Consider the following 21,257-nt stretch of genomic DNA (forward strand, 5'->3'; position numbering starts at 1 on the left):
TATTTTTGATATGAGTCATTTGTCAGGTATATGTGAAGGGTGACAGGCTAGTCAGAGACGACACCGGTGGCAGCCAAGAGATCTTTATTGGAGAGGTAGAGGTCAGGTCACGCGGGGGAGAGAGAGAAGAGGAGAGAGAGGAGAAGAGAAGAGAGAGAGCTGCTGGTGTGCTGGGTTTTATATCCCTTGGGCCTACGTGGGGTGGGCCCAAGGGAAGGCGGGAGATGCTTCTTTCTGATTGGCCCTCCTTTGGCGGGTTCAGACAGTGCCCGGTCAAGGAGGGGAGAAGAACCCGGAACCGGCGCCATTAAGGTACCCCTGTTACCTAACAATATGCTTTGTAAATATCTCCTCCCATTCCGAGGAAATCTTTCAATGTTGGTGGTGTGATTGAAAATAACTGGTAGTGGGGCTCCTTGGTTGGAGTAGTCATGGAGGGTCTCTAGAGGATGACTTGCCATCTGGTATGTCTGAAGGACAGAGCCGAGCCAGCCCCTTGAAGTGCTTGACAATGACTGGCTCAGGCAGAGGGAACAGCATGAACAAAGGCCTCAGGGCAGGACAAAGCTTAGCATGTTTGGGTACAGAAAGAAGGCCAAAGTGGGAGGGGAGAAAGAGGTGGCAAGAAGAAATGAAGATAATCAGAATCTCTTTTCATTGCTCTGTGGGAGAGAAAGGCCTTAGATTTGTCATTCGTCCAATGCTGTGTATGACAGTTGCTTCCAGTGACCCTGCAGTCTTTGAGTCTCTTTTTGCTTTGGGAGGCCGAAACAATGTTTCTTTCTGTCCTTTGTCCTGCAGGTGTGGTGGACACAGGCCTATTCATTAACATGGCTGAGAGAGTCTACTTTGGGATGCAGGATGGCTCAGTGAACATGAGGGAGAAGCCTTTCTGTTGACCCTGCAAGGAGCAGAGTGTGTTCACCTTGAGTCTCCAGCCCACAGCCAAGGTGGACGTACCTCTCCAGGAGCCTTTGCCTTAATGTATCTCTGCCAGGGTGGACAACTTGTGGCGGGGGGTGGGGGAAAGAGTGGGAGGGGAAGTTAAATCCAGTCTTATGAAGTATCGTTATTAAATGTCTTTTTAAAAAGAGAAATATAAACATATATTTTTACTATTAAAATATTCAGTTTTTTAAATGAAGTAGAACTTGAGTTCATGTTTTATATGAAATATTTACCAAAAAAAAAAAAAGAGGTGAACTGTATTTAAAACCTTTGACTTGAGTCTGCTGGTAAAGCTTCTGAATATTGAGTTTGCTGAGAAATAAAAATCAAAATTTCTTTAGGCTGGTAAAGTGAGGGGCCCACCAGCAGTGATCTCCTGATGCCTTACTGGAAACTTTGTTTACTTGTCTGCTACCCTCTGTTTTGTTTTTAGTTTTTATTGTGAGCACACATAATACCTAGTTACATCTTAAGATCAGGTTTATAAAACTGTGGAGTGGAGCGGTATGGTATGGAATGACTTGGAATGTAAGCTGTCAGGGAGAAAATGTGGTTACACTTTTGCTAAGATCTGGGGGTTTCTTCATATTCCTGCTGTTGGAAGCAGTTGACCAGAAATGCTTGCCAGTACTGCCAAAGCACTGCTGTGAAATGTGAAGTACTTTGTTTTTTTATTTTTAATGATTTTCTTTTTGTTATTAATATTTTTCTCTGTTCCTTTGTTATTACTTGCATGGTTTGGCGTCAGAAGTCCTTACCTCTTTATATTGTTTGCAGGTTTAAATAAAACAGTGTGGTGCCATTTTGACTCTTTTGTCTTTATTGTAGAATTTAAATTTAAATGGCCACAGAAGGAAAGCCAAGATGGAAGAGGAATCAGTTTTGCCCACCCAGCGTACATCAGATCTGTGATAAGGGGTGGAATTCACTCAAGAAATCTTGAACCAAAGAATAGGTAAATACTTTCATTATTTCTGGGAGCGCTGTCTTCCAGATATGTCAGTTATCTAAGGAAATATGCCATAGCCCTTTGTCAGGCAAGGTATTAATTTTCTTCATGCATGAAGGGTAACACAGATGAACAAAAGTCACAAATTATCTCCACATTTTATATTAGTCAACCCTTCTTTAGTCATGGATGCTGATATGCAGCAAAACAGGTAACCTGAATTTCCTCATTAGCACCCCCAACTCTGTAATCTGCAGACAATCTGCTTAATAAACAGTCAGCTCTCCAGAAAAGAGCCTCATAACAGGGAAAGGAAAGGCCTGACCAGCTCAGTGAGCATTCTAGAAAGGCTCAAAGGAATCCATCCTGCTATTAAAGGGTCTTGATGCTGAGAACCCTGATTTCCCCTTGCTAACTTTGCACAATACTTGGAACAGTCATTTCCCTCATTTTACTCTCTATTTTGATGCTTGGATAATAATGATCAGACATGTTGGCATCTAAATTCTTGCTAAATCAAGTTGTAGAATAAAAGTTAATCAGGAGAGAAGGCATTAAAGATGCTTATTTCTTTCAGAATTCCCTCTCCACTCTCAAGGTGCTCTTTAAAAATAGTTGCCTCACATATTGTTAGGAAGCCTATTGTTAGGAATACTCTATTTTCTTTTAATTTGGGTTATAGTTTTTGCACAAAACGGGCACTACATCTTAGCTGAGATCTTGATAGAACTAATTTTTGACATAATCCTTTAAAGCTCTTGTGGCATGGATTAAATTTAGGAATAAAGATAAACAACAAAGTTAAGCTGAATTTCTGAAAAACACCTGCATGCACCACATCACATGTAAATGTTCTGTGGGTTTCACAGGCATTCGCACCTGTGATGGATCTGTAGTTCTTTGAATGTCGATGTTAGGGTTTTCTTCTCTTGAAAACAAAACACCTGCTATGCTTTAGGCACACGTACAGCAAGGTACATTTTGACTAAAGATTCTTCATTAAAGCTCATTAAATGCGATCTTTCTGGGGAGTTAGATGGAATAAATTAGATGGAAAAAACAATTTTTTTCCTGTGACCCACATGCCAGTACATGTGATTAATGATGAATCTGAGGGGCAAGGGTGAACTGCAAGTTTGGTTTTTGGGAAATAGTTATAACGAAGGTAAGCGGTCACACTTCTGGAACGTATCAAAGGAGGAAAATCACTCTGATTTGAATAAAATCTATTCAGTTTGGTTTCAGCTACAATCTCTCATTAAGTTTTTATATTCTTCATTAATCAGACTGTTTGAGCTCCCATCATGGGCCAATTTGGGAGAGGATGGGACACAGATGAGTAAGATCCTCCTGTGCTCCAGAGGCTTCCAGCCTGGTGAGCCTGACAGGCACCTTGACAGAGGAATGATATAGTGGAGGAACACAGTGGGCAGGTGGGCAAGAGGTGAGTCATGGGCGGGAAAAGTGGCTGACAGGTGACTCTGGCAACAGCTTCCTACGTGGAGTCTTTGCTGGCTTTGACTCCATTAAAGTGCTTCTAATTACAGTTAAATAAGCTGTCAGTTTACAGTGGAGAAGGAGGCCTGAATAGGATAAGTCACTTGTCACAGACAGAGCTAGTTAGTGACTGAGCCAGCCCTGGAACCCCTGGTCTTCAGGTTGGGGGTTTTGTAGTATCTGGGAGGATACTCTTATGTTGTTCTCAAGAAGTGCCAGAGATGGCATGTTGCGACTTTTTATGGGAAAATTCTAATGGAGACAGGCAAGCTCCACAAAAAAGCTAAGTTTGGAGTAATCGTTCCAAGAAGCTACCTTTTATTTCAGGGACTGGGCTTTGCTTTGATATACTATTTTTATTGAACTATTATAAGTAGTTTCAAATTTTATCCTAAAGTGGCAAGGAGGGGAAACAAGGAGCTATCATATTTGAACCTGAATGTGTGCCAGGCACTATTTGGGTTTTTGCCCTGTTAGCTTATGGCATCTTTATGGTGTTTGTTCTTATAATTTGCTGAGTGAGAAACAGAGGCTTAGTTTAAGTAACTTGTTCAGGTCACCCACTGGAAAGCGGACCAGACTTCTCTGGCTCTAGGCCTTGTTCCTACTCCAAGGTGGTTATAGGGCTTTGAATAGTTTGTGTTCCTTAATTGTGTCCATAAGTTGTAACTTGCGTGACAAGTAATTTGTTAAAGTACTGGAGTTAGTGAATGGTTAGGTTGTGTGTGTAGGCTCATGGTTAATCCTATAATAATCCATTTCTGTCTTCTGATGCGCTTTCTTTGGTAGGAGGAAGGAGGAGAACATTGCATATAGCCTCGGGTGGGCCACAGGAAAGTGCCCTTTGTAGAAGTCATCTTTATTTGTCACCCTGGAATGGAACTTGACAACCATTGATTTCTCTCTCTTGTTGTCTGTTTCCTTTTTTCCTCCTTTCTACCTATGATTTAGGCATAGTGGCTACCAGAGGCATTGCTAGCCTGTGAAGGGGCATTTATGGCTGAGGACTGTTAATTCCTTTTAGCCAAAGACCATTCAGGAACACACACACGCAGTTGAACAAAGTTGGATTTATTTACCCATTGAATAAGGGAAATCACACGCCATGGGAAGCTGCAGTTATCTCAGCATTAGGACTTAGAGGGTTTAGGACCAAGGAAGCAGAGCTTAGCTCTGGATTGGATACCTTCAGTAGGCAGGGCTACTTCTATAACTGGATATCGTTAACAATTCTTACCTAGAAAGTAAGAAGAATGGAGTGAACCTAAAGCTACCATTGGTAAAGAAGGGGCAGTTACTCATTAATGATGTTGGGCAATTTTTGTGATGTGGACAATATGTTTTGTCTGTGTGATTATAGTCTTGGTTTTGTCTTCATCATGGTCACGGAGTGGCCTTGTCTGTTGTTGATACTGGTGAAATTGTGTTCCACATGAGAACATCATAGCCTGGCTGTGGGTACCAGGCCAGCTTAGAGCAACACTGAGGCCTGACTGATAGAGCCAGGCCAGCTCCCAGCCATCTGGGGCAACATCTCTGTCTCTGAAGATACGACAGAAGCCCCTAGGATCCAGAGGGCCTGAGCATTCTATAATCAACTCTTCCACCCTTTGACTAGCTGATACTGAGTTTGTCAGTTCCTTTGACTAACTGATATTGAGCAGTTGTGTGTACCTGGGACTGGGGTGCAGGAGTCAGGTCCCAGATACCCCAAGATGTCACTCCAGCCCTCAGACTTCACTGGTGCCATGACAACCATTTCTTGTGTCTTGCTTCTCAGATGCCTGACTTTGCTCACTTCCTATCGCACCTGGTAGCTGAAGCTGCCAGATTTAGGATTGCATCAGCCTTCACTCTCCACTAACACAGTAATCAGATGAGCTGAGGTTTTAAACATAGGTTCAATGCCTTTGCTTTTTTAGTAACCGGGTTGTATTGCAGGGCAGCAAAACACTCCAATATAGCCTAGTATTCAAATGTGCCCAAGTTGGCCTCAGCAAATAAACATCTGTAATGGTGTTTTGAGAGGAATGGAAGTGTGACAGATCACGTGGGCAGTGCAGTGGAGGCAGAATCCAAAGAGGGAAGGAAAAGACTTCCCAGGAAAGGAAAGCCTGGTGTCTGCAGACAATGCATTACGTAGACAGATGAGTAAAATCAGTGCCGAAGCCCCATTCTATTATGTCTAATCACTGAGAACCATCTGCTCAGCAGCAAGGTGGGAGAGGAAGCAGCTCAGAACTGAAGTCCTGGCCGGTTGCATCTCTGTCAGCCTCAATGCAGTGGCAATAATATCTGTGAATGCTCTGTGATGACAGAGCAAATACATTTTGAGAGTTCTCAGGTTTGGGGGTTTTCCAGCTTGAGTTTCAAATAGGAGAATGGCGTGCATCCTCATTTATTTCAGAAGCTGTTCTTAGTGGAGGGTGAGACCAGTTTCCAGTCACCGATGAGTTCTGAAGGTTCCAGGGCTTGGTTCTCTGGGCTTAGCCGCATCTGGCCCATGTTCCTCTGTGCCACTTATGCTGCCGCCGGTTTCTTTGTGAACCCATGAGAAGCACTCACGAGGCAAGAGCCCACAAGGAGCTGGACCCAGAGCAGCACAGGTGTGAACAGAAACAGCACTGCCTGAGAGAAATGCCAGCCACATAATCTTAAATGTTCTGGTCTCCACACTGGAAAAGTTAAGAGAAACAGATAAAATTAAGTTTAGTAAAATATTTTATTTAACACACAATATCTAAAATGTTACTATTTTAACACATGAGGAATATTTCATATTTTTTTCTTGTGCGAAGTCTTCAAAATGCCATGTGTACTTAACTTTGGCACATCTCATTTTGAACTGACGACTTTCCAGGTGCTCCATGGTCACTCGTGGTGAGTGGCTACTGCATCGGAGAGCATGGAGCTAGAATTCAAGGGGTACACACATAGCCCCTGTTCTGGCTTATTTAAGGCTCTGACTTCTTGGAGCAAGTCTGGAGTTCTATGGAACTTAGGCTATAGCCTTAAGATGTTTCTAGAACCCAGAGAGAGTTGAGTCTAGTGGAAAGCTACCCCAGGGAGGTCCACTCAGTACCCTCAGTTTGAACTGAAACCTTCATCTGTGCTTCCAGAAGATGAGCCCTTCATTAGGCACCAGGTCACTTAGTACTGGTTGATGGATTGCCTGCTTTGCTTTCCCCAACTGATCCCCAGTCTATCTATGACCAGACCCTGAAAGGCAGGGACCAGACCATGTCACCTCCTCTAGGAAGCCACCCTTGACTACCAAGCCCCCAGCACACCTCCCTTAGGGTCACTCTCCACTTTCATTGTCTCTCTTTGTCTCTTCCCTGCCTCCTGTTGGAACTCTGAGCTCCTGCAGGCAGGACTGTGCCCTGAGGTCTCTGTCTCTGGAGTAAAGCACGGAGCCTGGCATAAAGCAAGTGCTTGGTACATGTCACTGACTCACTTGAGAAAGGAGGAGGGGACTGCTGGACACACCACTCACTAGCTGCTCACAGCCTCAGCTTCCTGGGACAGATGCCCATGAAGGTGGCACCGCCTGCTACCTTCTGGGCCTTCCATTGTGGCCCAGCCACAGACTGGCATTCCTGCCAGGAGCCTGAACCAAATGGTGACAGACAGGTATTTGTTTCATCCTCACCTATTTCCTGCTCCATCACCTCCCAGGCCCCAGAAATTCTCCCAGTAGGGTAGGGAGCAACCTGCCCTCAGGATTCCCCGGGAAGGCTTTTCCCACCACCCTGCCTCCTCCCTGACCCCACCGGCACCCCTTGTCATCCTGAGATGCCCCACTGCCCTGGTACATAGGACACACTACTAAAATATGTGCTGTCAGAGAGGACGGTGCTCAAATTAATTCACATCCCCCTCCATGCCTCCCCCAACATCACTGGGGCAGAGAGAGAGTCCAGATGGGCAGTGCTGGGGAGAGGTTGGTGGGGGGCATCTGTGAATAGTGCCGAGGTGAAAAAGCAAAGCTCAAAGAATCCAGCCTTCTTTGAAAGAGGTCTGAAGACTGGAGTCCCAGACCCATGATATTTGGCCCCTCTGGATGGGGATCCCACTGAGGCTGTACTCTGGGATCCCGCTGGTATCTTCTAGGGACAGTTTGTGGCCAGGGGACAGGAAGTGGTGCCACAGGGAGCTAGTGCTGTGGAACGTGGTATAAGGGCTGGCCCTGTCCAATGGGGTGGGGCCTGTGTGGGGCCTGAGCAGCCATCCATTCTGGCTGAGATGGGGGACCCTGACCAGGTGGTGACTGAGGGAGAGGCTGGTCTCTTCAGGAGGCAAAGAGGGCCCAAGGCTAGGAGCTGGCTGGCAGGGATGGACAAGGCAGGGGAGGGGCTGGAAAGAGATGAGGCGGCAAAGGCCAGGGTCCTCGAGCTCCTCCGCACTAGGGCCCTTTGCCCTGAGTGTTGCCAATCTGGACAACACTCTAGGAGCCTCTCCTGACTCCCACAGATCTGCCCTGCCCAGGGGAAGGTTCTCTGGGGAGAAAGCTCCTGGGAATGGCGGAGAGAGCCAGCACTTCTACTGGCAAGGCTCCTTGTCTGGGGCTCACCCTGGGTCCAGTGGGTCAGACTGCCCGGGGCCTCTCTGTTAGGCTCCATGCCAGCAGCCGGTGGCTCCTTCAGGGCAGCCGTCAATGCTGTGGACCCCTCCGGGTGGGCTGGCCTTCTGACAGTGTGCTTGGTTGTTTGTCTTGGCCGAGTTGAGAGAGGTCACTGGTTCAGGGACGGCTGCTCATGGTCCTGCTGGACGGCCAGGGAAAGACCAGGGCTGGAAGTTCAGACAGGGGCCGGAGTGGCCAGGGATGCGGGGCCAGGCCAGGTGGTTCCCAGCGTCTCTTTGCTGTGTGGTGTGGGCTCCCTCGGTGGCTGATTCCTTACTAGGTTCTGGCAGGGGAGGACTTGGAGGGAGGCTGGGATGTTAGGAGAGAAGTGGGGGCTTCCTGCTTTCTTTTCCAAGTCTTGCCATTGTCTCTCCAGAATCAGCAGCAGCAGCTGGAGATGAGGGTCCCAGTGCCCTTTCTTTAGGGTGAACACTGTCTCCCAGCACCCCCACACTGTTCTGAGCGCTGGCAAGGCAGAGACAGCTTCATCTATATATTTGAGCATCAGCATCGCTGCCCCTCTGTCCCTGATTCTGGGGGTGGGTGGCAGCTACTGTGAGTGCTTATTATTCTCTGGATTGTTCAGTGGCCCCTTTCTGTTCATCCAGCCTTCCAACAACTGTGTCAACAAGTCCTTGTATTGAATGCCCTCCACATGAAGCATCTATCATGGTTTCTGTTTCTTACTGGACCGTGACAGGCACGGCGCCTTTACAGATTTCCTTGGCTGTTCTCCACCGCCCTCATTATGCATCAGGCTCCATAGGCAGAGGCCATGTCTGTCTTGTTTATTTTTGTATTGCCAGTGCTTGGCAGAGAGAGAGTAGGTGCTCAGCTTGAATGAATACTTGGGATTTAATTTTTTGAAATGTTTTCTAGAGATAAGATCTCACTTTATTGCCTAGGTTGGCCTTAAATGCCTAGCCTCAAGCAATCCTCCCATCCAAAGTGCTGGGATTACAGGTGTGAGCCATTATGGCTTCAGTTCTTAATGCTGGTTGATAATCTGCTAAATCGAGTCACAGTCCATGAATGAGTCTCACTCACAGTTTGCCAGTCCCAGGGCTGGGGGAACTGATGGAGCCTTGGCTAACATGGCGACACCCCATCTCTACTAAAAATACAAAAAAATTAGATGTGTGGGGTGGTGGGCACCTGTAATCACAGCTACTTGAGAGGGTGAAGCAGGAGAACTGCTTGAACACAGGAGGCAGAAGTTGCAGTGAGCTGAGATCATGCCATTGCACTCCAGCCCAGGCGGCAAGAGCAAAACTCAGTGTCAAAAAAAAAGAAAAAAAAAATGCTCAAGTGACACACAGAAAGTGATATGGTTTGGTTGTGTCCCCACCCAGATCTCATCTTGAATTGTAACTGCCACAATTCTCACATGTCATGAGAGGAACCCAGTGGAAGGTGATTGAATTATGGGGGCAGATCTTTCCTGCACTGTTCTTGTGATAGTGAATGCATCTCACGAGATCTGATGGTTTTAAAAGTGGGAGTTTTCCCTGTACAAGCTCTCTTCTCTTGTCTGCTGCCATGTGAGATGTGCCTTTCCCCTTCTGCCATGACTGTGAGGTCTCCCCAGCCACGTGGAACTGTAAGTCCAATAAACCTTTCTTTTGTAAATTGCCCTGTCTCGGGTATGTCTTTATCAGCAGCAGGAGAACAAACTAATACAGGAAGACAGGAAAAAGAAAAGAGAGGAACAAAAAAGAAAACGAAGAGAAAAAAAAATAAAGCAGTGGACTACAGGCTTGAGGCTCCTCTCCAGTGTCTGCCCACTTCTGAATGCTCTGCAGTGCCTTCAGGTAGTTGTTTTTTATTTTGCCCAGAGTTTACAGTTGCTATCTCTGGGTGGGTTGGTCCAAGAGGAGCTGACTCAGCCATTACTGGAAGTGGTGTCTTATTAGTTAGTTTTAGCAACAATGCTTTTTATTCATAACCAGGTTTAGATTTATTAAAGAAGCACTCTTCCATAAACGGCATGCATATCTGTGCAACTATTAAATATATTCCATAACTTTCAATTTGGAAATTTGACATAAATTTGTTTCATGAAGTACATTTCATTATTCTGATATATTATTCAAAATAAAATTACATTCTTTTTTATGTTCTTATATATGACAACAAGGAGAGGTACAGGAAAAAATATCAAACCAGGTAGCGTGATGCCTCCAGCTTTGTTCTTTTTGCTTAGGATAATCTTGCTATGCAGGCTCTATGTACGAAAAAGAAAGCAATTTAGCTCTTCTTTGTCATGGAGGACACCTACTGACTCATTTGTGGCAGTGATTTTGTGCAAAATGTATTACAGAAGTGAGGGAGGATCACTATCATAACATAAGTTCATTTATCCCAAGTTCAGATGAAATAAAGGCACTTTCTTCATGCTGGGTGTTAGCAGTATACTCAGCATGAGCAAAACCAAGCCCACGTCAACTCCTCCAAACCTGGTCCTCTTCCGATATTCCCCATCCTACTGAATGTTGCCACCATCCATCCAGATGTGGAAGTCAGACTTGGTGTCATGCTTATACCCCCCTCCCCCTCCCCACTCCATATCCAATCCATCACCAAATTTTTTTGATTTTTACTCCCAAATATCTTTATCCACATCTCTCATCTTCACCTCCACTTCTCTAAGTTATCACCACCTTTCATCCACTCTTCGAAAGTACTTACTGTGTTCTTTCTATGTATAATATCATTTTGATAACTTCCCTTACATTAACTCATTTAATCTCACATTGACCATTATCAGCTCAAGCAGCACTGCCTTCTCAGGAAGGAGCTTTGACTGCTGATTTGAGAATTCTTTTCTATTGTAAGCATCTAGTGCTATAAATGTCCCTGTAAGCAATGCTTTAGCTAACATCCCACAAATTATGATGTTGCATTTTCGTTTTTTGTTCAGTTCAAAATATTTTTTAATTTCCCTTCAAATTTCCTTTTAACCCTTCAGTTATTTAGAAGTAGTTTTTAAATTTCCAAGTATTTAAGTGTTTTTCCATTTATTTTTCTATTACTGATTTCTAATTTAATTCCATGTAATCAAGGACTATATATTGTATGATTCCAATTCTTTTAAATGTATCTAGGTTTGTTTTCTGACCCAAGACGGGCTATCTTGGTGACTATTCCATATGTACTTAAGAGAATGTATATTTTACTATTTTGAGGTGAAGTGCTATGTGAATATCAATCTAATCTAGTTTGTTAATATGTTATACAGTTCTCTTACATCCTTACTAATTTTCTGTCTGCTTGTCTTATATTACTGAGAGAGAAGTGTTAAACTCTCCAACTATAATGGAGGCCCCAACTACAATTGTGGGTTTGTGGGTTTCTCTTTTCAGTTCTAACCATTTTAATTCCATATATGTTAAATTTCAGATGTTAGGTATGTGCCCACTTAGAATTCTTGTGTCTTCTTTTTAAAAATTTTTTTTTTATTGTGCTTTAAATTCTGGGATACATGTGCAGAATGTGCAGGTTTGTTACACAGGTATACACGTGCCGGGTGGTTTGCTGCACCCATCCACCCGTCATCTACATTAGGTATTTCTACTGATCCTATCCCTCTGCTAACCCCCACCCCCCTGTCCCCTGATAGGCCCAGTTTGTGATGTTCCCCTCCCTGTGTCCAGGTGTTCTCATTGTTCAGCTCCCACTTATGAGTGAGAACATGTGGTGTTTGGTTTTCTGTTTTTGTGTTAGTTTTCTGAGAATGATGGTTTCCAGCTTCATCCATGTCCCTGCAAAGGACATGAACTCATCCTTTTTTATGGCTGCATAGTATTCCATGGTGTATATGTGCCACATTTTCTTTATCCAGTCTATCATTGATGAATATTTGGGTTGGTTCCAAGTCTTTGCTGTTATGAATAGTGCCACAATAAACATATGTATGCATGTGTTATAGTAGAATGATTTATAATCCTTTGGGTATATACCTGGTAATGGGATTGCTGGGTCAAATGGTATTTCCATTCGATCCTTGAGGAATAGCCACACTGTCTTCCACAATGGTTGAACTAATTTACACTCCCACCAACAGTGTAAAAGCATTCCTATTTCTCCACATCCTCACCAGCATCTATTGTTTCCTGACTTTTTAATGATCACCATTCTAACTGGCATGAGATGGTATCTCATTGTGGTTTTGATTTGTATTTCTCTAATGATCAGTGATGATGAACTTTTTTTTCATATATTTGTTAGCTGCATAAATGTCTTCTTTTGAGAAGTGTCTGTTCATATCCTTCACCCACTTTTTGATGGGGTTGTTTTTTTCTTGAAAAGTTGTTTAAGTTCTTTGTAGATTCTGGATATTAGCCCTTTGTCAGATGGATAGACTGTAAAAATTTTCTCCCATTCTGTAGGTTGCCTGTTCACTTTGATGATAGTTTCTTTTACTGTGCAGAAGCTCTTTAGTTTAATTAGGTCCCATTTGTCAATTTTGGCTTTTGTTGTCATTGCTTTTGGTGTTTTAGACATAAAGTCTTTGCCCATGCCTATGTCCTGAATGGTATTGCCTAGGTTTTCTTCTAGGATTTTTATGGTTTTAGGTCTTACGTTTAAGTCTTTAATCCATCTTGGGTTAATTTTTGTATAAGGTGTAAGGAAGGGGTTCAGTTTCATTTTTCTGCATATGGCTAGCCAGTTTTCCCAACACCATTTATTAAATAGGTAATCTTTTCCCCATTGATTGTTTTTTGTCAGGTTTGTCAAAGATCAGATGGTTGTAGATGTGTGGTGTTACTTCTGAGGCCTCTGTTCTGTTCCATTGGTCTATATATCTGTTTTGGTACCAGTACCATGCTGTTTTGATTACTGTAACCGTGTAGTATAGTTTGAAGTCAGGTAGCGTGATGCCTCCAGCTTTGTTCTTTTAATATATGTGCTTAATTTACATTTAATGAAATTCTTCACATGGTTGCAATTATTCACATGGCATGAAGTCAGGCAGTCAGTGTGTCAGTGGCTTCACCCCAGGAAACCACCCCTCAGCCCCATGCGCATGGCTGCAGAGTGCCCAGTGCCATGGTCTGTGCTCCAGGCAAGGGTGGAGTAGTAGTGGACTCTTAAGCCAGGTTGGCAGTACACTCAGCGACCCGGAGGCCATCCCAGGGGAACCCTGCTAGCTGCCACCTGCATGTCTCCCTTGGGCTGCAGTGGCCAGGCAACCACTATCTGCCCACCCCTTGCCCCAACCAGCGGACTCTGGCGCCAGACACTGCCACCGCTGTCAGCCAGGCCCTGCAGAGGCAGGAAAGCTGAACTGGCTGCTGATCCCCTTCTGGTTGGCCAGCAGTACCCGCGACTGTGGCCCCTGGACTCCTAGTGCGGGCTAAGGTGGAGTGGACCCTTGGGCTTGGCCACGGCACAATGGGCCACCTGGAGACCATCCAAAAGAGAAGACCTACCAGCCCGTGCCCTAGGTGCAGCTGCCACCTGCACGTCAGGCACCAGCAGCAATGGCCAGACCATCCCTGATTCTCCATGCCCTCCCCATCCCCACCCCAACAGCAAGGACTCCTTGACAGGACGCTTAGGTAGTGGCCGTCGGGAAGTCGGCTGGGCAGGTGCATAAGGATAAAGATAGACTCTCAGCCCCATCCCGATGGCCACGATGTGCTCATCCCCTGGCGGCTCCTCAGCCCTATCCTAGTGGCCACGGAGTGGCATGCAGGCAGCAGCCATGGGAACCTCGATTGCCCCTCTTCACACGTGCCGATCACACGACTTGGGCGACAGGGTGGTGAAGTCAGGCTGTGGCCCCAGCGGCGCCACGAGGCCAAGAATCGGCGCTCAGCCTCATCCCCGTGGCTGCAGAGTGCCAAGCGCCAGGTCCTGCGCTCTGGGCGCGGGTCAGGAGCAGCTGGCAAGGGCGGCGCAGCCTGTGGGGCCCTTGGGCGCGGCCTGCCGCAGCTCCGGGAAGCCACGTCAGCCCACGGGCGCTGCAGCTGCCACCAACACATGGAGCAGGGGTCGCCGAGGATTGGGAATCCCCGACCAGGACTGCGCCTTCAGCCGCGCGGACCCCGGGGCCAGCCCAGCAGCGGCAAGTCAGGCAGTCTGCGGCAGGAGCGCCCGGGCATGGGCTTTGGCCCGGGGTGCAGGAGGCGCGCACCCTCCGGCCGGATGGATGGGCGGCGCACTCAGGGCCCAGGAGGCCATCCCAGGAGAGCCCCGCCAGCCCCCGCCGGAGCCCGAGCTGCAGCTGCCACTTGCAAGTGGTGCGGTGGCAACCCCGGATGCCGTGCTCCCGCCTCGCGCCCATCAGCGCGGACCCCGGGGGCGACGCAGTGGCGAAGTCGGGCTGTGGGCCCAGCGGCGGCACCAGGGGGAGAAGCACCACTCAACCCCATCCCTGGGCTGCAGAGGGCCCAGCGCGGGGGGCTCCACGCGTCGGGAGCCGGTGGAAGAGGAGAATAGCTCGCGGCGACTCATACAAGCCCTGGGGCAGGGTGCGCCTCGCGCTCCAGGGAGCCACACCAGCCCGCGGCGCCTCCGCAGCAACCACCGCCTGCACGTGGCGCGGCAAGAGAGCCGTTAGGGCGGTTTCTCCGCCTGGGGCCTGTTGGGCGGGGCCGGCCAAGGTGCACGTGCTCGCTGGTCCTAACGGTTCTGTTGGGCGTTTCTGCTGAGAGGCGGGAGGCGCTGAGAGTCTGTGCGAAGGCCCGTGGACAGACTGCGTTGCTTGTTGTTGCGCTTCGGAGGCGGAGATCCCCGAAGGCGAGCTGAAATAGGGCTGGAGCGTTCCCAGGCTACAATTTGCAGCGACAATTGTGGAAGACTACGAGCCGGAGAGGTGGCCCGCCGTCAGGGAGCGCTTGTGCTGGGATGGCTTCTCATTTCCCCAATACCACATTAAATCGTCTCACCTGAGGACGATCCACAGAGCTGTCTTCTATGGTAATCTGGAGAAACTGGAGTACCTTCTGCTCACGTATCATGATGCCAATGAGAGACAAGAAGGAAAGGTAATGGGGGCCGGGAGCCGGGGCTGCGGGAGGAGGCCTGTGGATGTGGAGAAGTACCCCCTTCCAGGCTGAGGGCTGCGGGGCGGATGGTCCCAGGCTCGGGGTATGGACGGGGCTAGGGGGTGCCTGGCTGGGGTGGGAGTGAGTGGAGCGGGGCCTGGGGAGTTGGGGTATATGGGGTGGCGGGGTGTGGAGTGAGTTGGGGGATGGGAGTGGGGAGTAGGGGGTGCATAGGGTGGGGGTGTGAATGGGCTGAGGTGGATGGAATGAAGGCTTGGAGGGTAGGGGCGTGGACGGTGTGGGATGGGGAAATGGGGTGAGAGTTCAATGGGATAGAGGACTGGAGGTGGGGGTGAGGTGTGGGGTGAGTGGGGTGGGGGAAAGGGGTGCAGAGGTGAGGGGGGCAAGTCCTGTCACCAAAGGAGCTGGACTTCCTTTCCTGGCAGGCTCAGCCACACCTGGGATGTGGAAACCTTGGCGGGGGCGAGCACCCAGGCCATTTTCACGAGCAGCAAAACAAAAACAAAACTTCAGCTGGTTTCCAATCACTCACCATGCTTCTTCTTTATAAATCATTTTAAAGTGATTTCACTAATAAAATTCAGCATGTACAGCGTTTTATTTTTAATGTACACATTTTAAAGCATAATGTTACATACATTATGGAAAGGTGCATAATGAGAGAAATCATTTCCATAATATATCAACTTCCTGACTAAAAATTTTTTGGATAAAAATCCAATATTTATTTGATATCAATGGACACCTATGTCAATGTGGTTTTCACTGAGGGACCTTAGAGGGAAACTTTGAAGTGGGAAGATGGTCTGTGTTCTTGAATAGAAAGACACATTTTTCTAAAGTTCTGAGCTCTTTCTATGTTTACAAATTTTACATAATCCAAATAAAGTTATCAAAGTGTTAACATTTTTGAATCACTCATGCTGTCTTTTACTATTGTGATGACATTAAGAAAACTTTTGAAATGTAGTCAAAAAAGACTTGCCTTTCTAGATATGAAAATGTGCTGTTAATTTCCACAAGTTATTTACTAACAGCCGAAACAACAAATCAGTGAATGGAACAGGTTAGAAAATCCAGGAACACACCAATATGTGTAAGAATTTATTAGGCTGGTGCAAAAGCAATTGCAGTTTTTGCCGCAATTACAAGTAATGACGACAACCGCAATTGCTTTTGCACCAATCTAATAGAATTGGATAATGGTGACATTTCATATTAGTAGGAAAAGATGAATTACTCATAAATGAAGTGCCTGCTAACTATTTGGAGAAATCTGGCTAGATTTTTATGTCACAGAAATAAGTTCGTTATGGAATGTAGATTAAAAATTTTAAATGCACAAAATAAGAAAGATAACAGAAAAAAACACAAATGCCTACTTATATTGATACATGTTTATATTCCTACAAATATCACAAGCACACATTCTGAAGGTCGATTTAGCAAAATAAAAAAACATCCAGTTTATAAGAAAAAATTAACAAAAGACAATATGTGTATATACATATTAGATAAAAAAGTGATTTTCATTTTACAGAGAAATTCTTCAAATAAACAAGAACTGTCATTTAAAATAGAGCAAAGCATTTTTTTTCAGATATTCAAGCAACCTATGCACATGGGAAATAATATTTAGTATTGGGAGGAGAAGGTATTTAAGTTAAAAAAGGAATGAAATACTGTTTTCTATCCACAAGTTTGTGAGGGTAAAGAGTAGCAGTACATATACTGCTGTTTAAAGTTTACGTTTCTGATGACTTTTCAAATAGACACTTTGTTGGTAGGTATCACACTTTAAAAATGTATGTGCCCTTCACCCATCAATTCCATTATACTAAAATATCTCTAGGAAATAGAGATACATGCAGTTTGTTTTTCTCAGCACTGCTTAAAATAGCAATGTATTTGGAAAACTCCTTATAATGGATTTTATATATTTTATAAATTTATCAATAAATTTCAGTGCATCCATAGGATGGGACAATATGGGACCTTTGCAGATGTCAGTAGATACAGATGTATGTTGAGGTGTGAAGATGTACTCTGAAAAAAAGTTGGTTTGATTATACATACACACAAACAGTCTATGGTGTTTGTAAGCCAAATATGTGTACAAAATATAACATTTCTTCTTTTCTGGCAGGTGTATTGTGACATTTTTTCTTATTTGTGATGTATAAATGATCAGTATGTTTAAAACTTCTAGTAAATGTTTTTTATTAATGAAATTATCCTTGGGAAAAGAAGAAATATAAATCTTGCAAAGAAAAGCATAATTCTCACTTCCTATTTTATTTTATTATTTATTTATTTATTTGTTTGTTTATTTTTGAGATGGAGTCTCGCCCTGTCGCCCAGCCTGGAGTGCAGTGGCATGATCTCAGCTCACTGCAATCTGCCTCTCAGGTTCAAGTGATTCTCCCACCTCAGCCTCCTGAGTAGCTGGGATTACAGGTGTGCGCCACCATGCCCAGCTAATTTTTGTATATTTTAGTAAAGATGGGGTTTCACCATGTTGGCCAGGCTGGTCTCAAACCCCTGACCTCAGGTGATCCCCCCGCCTCGGCCTCCCAAAGTTCTGGGATTACAGGTGTGAGCCACTGTGCCTGGCCTTATTTTTATTTTTTTGTTTATTGGTATCTTCTGTGAAGTTTTAGCCTCTTCAGAGGCAGAGGGAATATTTTTATTTGTGCTTGATTATTTTATTATGCATAGATTTTAGTATATAAATAGGTTTTTATTATAGTTTTATTACATATATGCAAACAATTTTAAATTAATTAGTTTATCAGTGTCCTCATGAAAATGAAAACGAGCAAATATAAGTGATTATCACTATTCCAAAAGCACTGCTTTAATTTATAGTTTTTTTCATAATAAACTCCCCAACTGTATGTATGCATTCTTTCAATCCAGTTATTCATCAAGCATAACCTGAATACCTATTATGTAGCAGACACATTCCACCATCTCTCAGGACTCTTCCACCCTTAACAACTTCATGTTTACCTGCCTAGCCTGAGCAAGATGAGATTTAAAATGGAAGCATTAGGACTGAATCCCAATTGGATCTTTTATTCCTTTTTTTTTTTTTTTTAAACAAAAGCAATTCTGAAGTTAGAAAATAGTAAAGGAAACTTTAACTGCCATTTCAAAAACTTATGACAGTCTCAAATACTACTATTAATCATTGCAAATACCTAATTTACATAACATTCTGTAAGTATTGAAAAAAATGAGCCATACCTATTCATTGAATCCTGAGTTTTCTTTGGATTTTTTTTTTTTGAAAATTGAAGTAAGAATTACTTTGTTTTAAAAATTTGTTGTTTTATTTTTGCCTTCTTTTTCCGCAGTACTTTATTTATGTGCCAACTATATGAGTAGAACTGCCTCTTCTATGTACTGTATCCCACTTAACGTAAGGCATCATAGATTGGGTGATGCCCCATTACTTTATATATCAATAAGATAATGTTTAAAATGTTGTCAGTTATGATTGTAATAAATAATGAATTGTAAACAGTATTTCAGTGTCAGGAGATGTTAATATATAAGAGAATAGTAGCTTATATAAGAGAATAGTGAGAAAATGAGCATCTGAGAATGACTGAAATACAATGATACATCTAATGTTTAATAGATACCTCAGTGTAGATATGCTTGTATCATTTTACTTAATTAAAATGTCTTTGTAAGTAGTAATATCTAAAAATTATTGAGCTGTTATTTGTGTTAGAAAGCGTTCTAAATGCTGTACATAGATTCTTATATAAGCATCACAGCAGTGTTCTGCGGGATAGCTACTATTATATATTTGATTGATAAGGAAATTGAAGCAAAGAAAGGCTAAATAACAGCTAAGTGACAGAGCTTACAGTAAATTTTAAGCCCCAATTAAACTGAATCCAAAAGCCAAGCTTTTTCTATTAAATAACCTGCTCTTTCACTAATGTGGTGAGTAATAAGCGCTAACAAATGTTGTACTTTCTTCACAAGAAAATTACGTATTTGTTTTGAAGACAGAGAAATAACATGCTAATTAATGCTTACAGTTACATGTTTTAAAAAGTCCTGTCACTCTCACAGGACTGCCCTACATTTGGCCTGTGCCACTGGCCAACCGAAAATGGTATTTCTCCTGGTGTCTGGAAGATGTGAGCTTAACCTCTGCGACCGTGAAGGCAGGACGCCTCTGATCAAGGTATATAGTAGCTGACTCTTTGAGCATGAGATGGATTTGGTTTAAGTACATAGGATAAAATGAATTTATCTCATTGGAATACCACTATATAACTAGTTGGTAAATCCTATGGAGTGTTGATTTTGATTTTTCAGTATTTGCATGTTTCTCAGTCTAATACTGACAGGCTGTGCAACTGAGGCAGGAGGCTTGTGCAACTGAGGCAGGAGGCTTGTGCAACCATTCTGCTGCAAAATGGCGCTGATCCAAATATTATGGATGTCTTTGGAAGGACTGCTCTACACTATGCTGTGTATAATGAAGATACATCCATGATAGAAAAACTTCTTTTATATGGTACAAATATTGAAGAATGCAGCAAGGTATAGGTCAACCAACGTTATTTTCAAACTATCTGAAATGCATTTATTTTAACATTGACACATGTAAGGGTCAATTTTTCATATTTGGAAGCTCAAACATTCCTTCAATGAAAATATTTTGAAATGCCTTAACTGTCTAAGATTTTACTTTAAATATTGGAACTTTTAAAGAAGCATTATAGGGTACAGCTTTTTTTCATGCACTTACGGTAAATAATTATGAAAACAAATGAATTACAATGAATTTATAATTCATGACAACTGAATTTGGGAAAGGTAATAGTTAAGTGTTTTCCCACTAAATTACTTTTTTTCTAATCAGTGTGAAGTGACACAGGAAAGTAAAATTGGCCCTTATAAATAGGCTTTATTTTAAATTTCAAAGAAAATTAAAGCATTTCACAATAAATGTACATCTTGTTGCTTTTGACAAGTATTGTATGTGAAGGTGATTTCATTTGAAAGTGATTCCTCTGTGGAAAGGCTTAAGAGGGAAAATGAAGAAAAGGAGAGCAATCAGAAATGCACAAGCTAATTTGGAAATAAGGTAATGAGGGAAAATACTGTGGAGAGGGTTTTTGTGTGTTTTGTTGTTTGTTTTCAATTTATATGTTTAGACAAAGATCGCTTCAGTTTTGGGGATAATTATTCTTACTTTGGGAAAGAGTTTGTGAGTTGTAAAATTGCCTAGGGATCAATTTTGGGAGGACTCTGAGGAAACCAGGTTGGCAGTGAATAGTGGTGATGAAGTGGCACACACTTCAGCAGAGAGAACACACAATTAATGGACATTATTCAATTCTGGCAGAAACAGCCACTTAGATAAGCATCTAAACTCTACTCTCAAGTCCAGAATGTCTTGATGGGCATGTGGGAGACAAGGAGCTTATAAATAGTGAATTCAAATTGGATTTTGAGTTTACTAGTCTCTTCTCTACCCCTACCCAGGAAAAGTAAATGAAGTTTTCAGTGAATGGCTCTATCTTTTGCTCTTTCCTCTTTTTGGCCAAATCCCAAATGATAAAGGGAATTTGCCACGTGGGTGAGAGATGAGACTGAAGCGATTATCAACTGTGCTGGTTCGCAGTTAGAACTGTGCATGACAGTAACCTGGGGAAATTACAAGCAAATCTCTAAGTCTAGGATAGCCCCTGAAGATTTTAATACAGTAAATCTAATATTTACTATTAAATATTACTGGACATGTATGTTTTAAAATATTTCCTTGACGCTGGGCGTGGTGGTGCCTCTAGCCAGAGCGACAGAATAAGACACTGTCTCCAACAACAACAACAATAAAAAATTTCTTGAGACACTGATAAGCTGCTGGTTAAGAACCACTGAATAAATAAGTGTAATATAAATTCCCATATCTCAAACACGTAAAAAATCTCTAGAAGAGTTGGATGATAGATGCTGCTTCCTTTAAATTTCTCCTTTCCAATAATATTAGCCTGACCTTTATCTGTCTCTACCTCTGTGGTTGGGAAGTTAAAAGGACTATTATTTGCAGTATCTATCATCATAAGAATAACACCTTTTCCTTGCCACCGTCACTTATTTGCTGCCATTCATAGGGTCATTAGAAATTTGCTATTGTGGACTCTTAATAAGTAGAGACTGACTCTTTCAGGACTTTGAGTCTCTTTGTTATCAT

At 43.7% G+C, this 21,257-nt stretch overlaps 2 protein-coding genes across 2 annotated transcripts in view; both read left to right on the top strand.

Annotated features, from left to right (window-relative positions):
* Positions 1–1,750, top strand: part of RPIA (ribose 5-phosphate isomerase A) — a 63,351-nt gene extending 61,601 nt beyond the window's left edge. Inside the window, exon 9 of the mRNA XM_003268792.3 lies at positions 802–1,750. Within this exon, the coding sequence (XP_003268840.2) occupies positions 802–899 (98 nt within the window). The 3' untranslated portion in view covers positions 900–1,750. The remainder of the gene's footprint in view (positions 1–801) is intronic.
* A 70-nt stretch (positions 1,751–1,820) lies between these two features.
* Positions 1,821–21,257, top strand: part of LOC100601910 (ankyrin repeat domain-containing protein 36B-like) — a 39,614-nt gene continuing 20,177 nt past the window's right edge. The window contains exons 1-3 of the mRNA XM_030827487.1: positions 1,821–1,903; positions 19,124–19,238; positions 19,391–19,600. Of these exons, the coding sequence (XP_030683347.1) occupies positions 19,493–19,600 (108 nt within the window). The 5' untranslated portion in view covers positions 1,821–1,903; positions 19,124–19,238; positions 19,391–19,492. The remainder of the gene's footprint in view (positions 1,904–19,123; positions 19,239–19,390; positions 19,601–21,257) is intronic.

This window comes from Nomascus leucogenys, chromosome 14 (genome assembly GCF_006542625.1).
Source record: "Nomascus leucogenys isolate Asia chromosome 14, Asia_NLE_v1, whole genome shotgun sequence".
NCBI classification, from domain to species: domain Eukaryota; kingdom Metazoa; phylum Chordata; class Mammalia; order Primates; family Hylobatidae; genus Nomascus; species Nomascus leucogenys.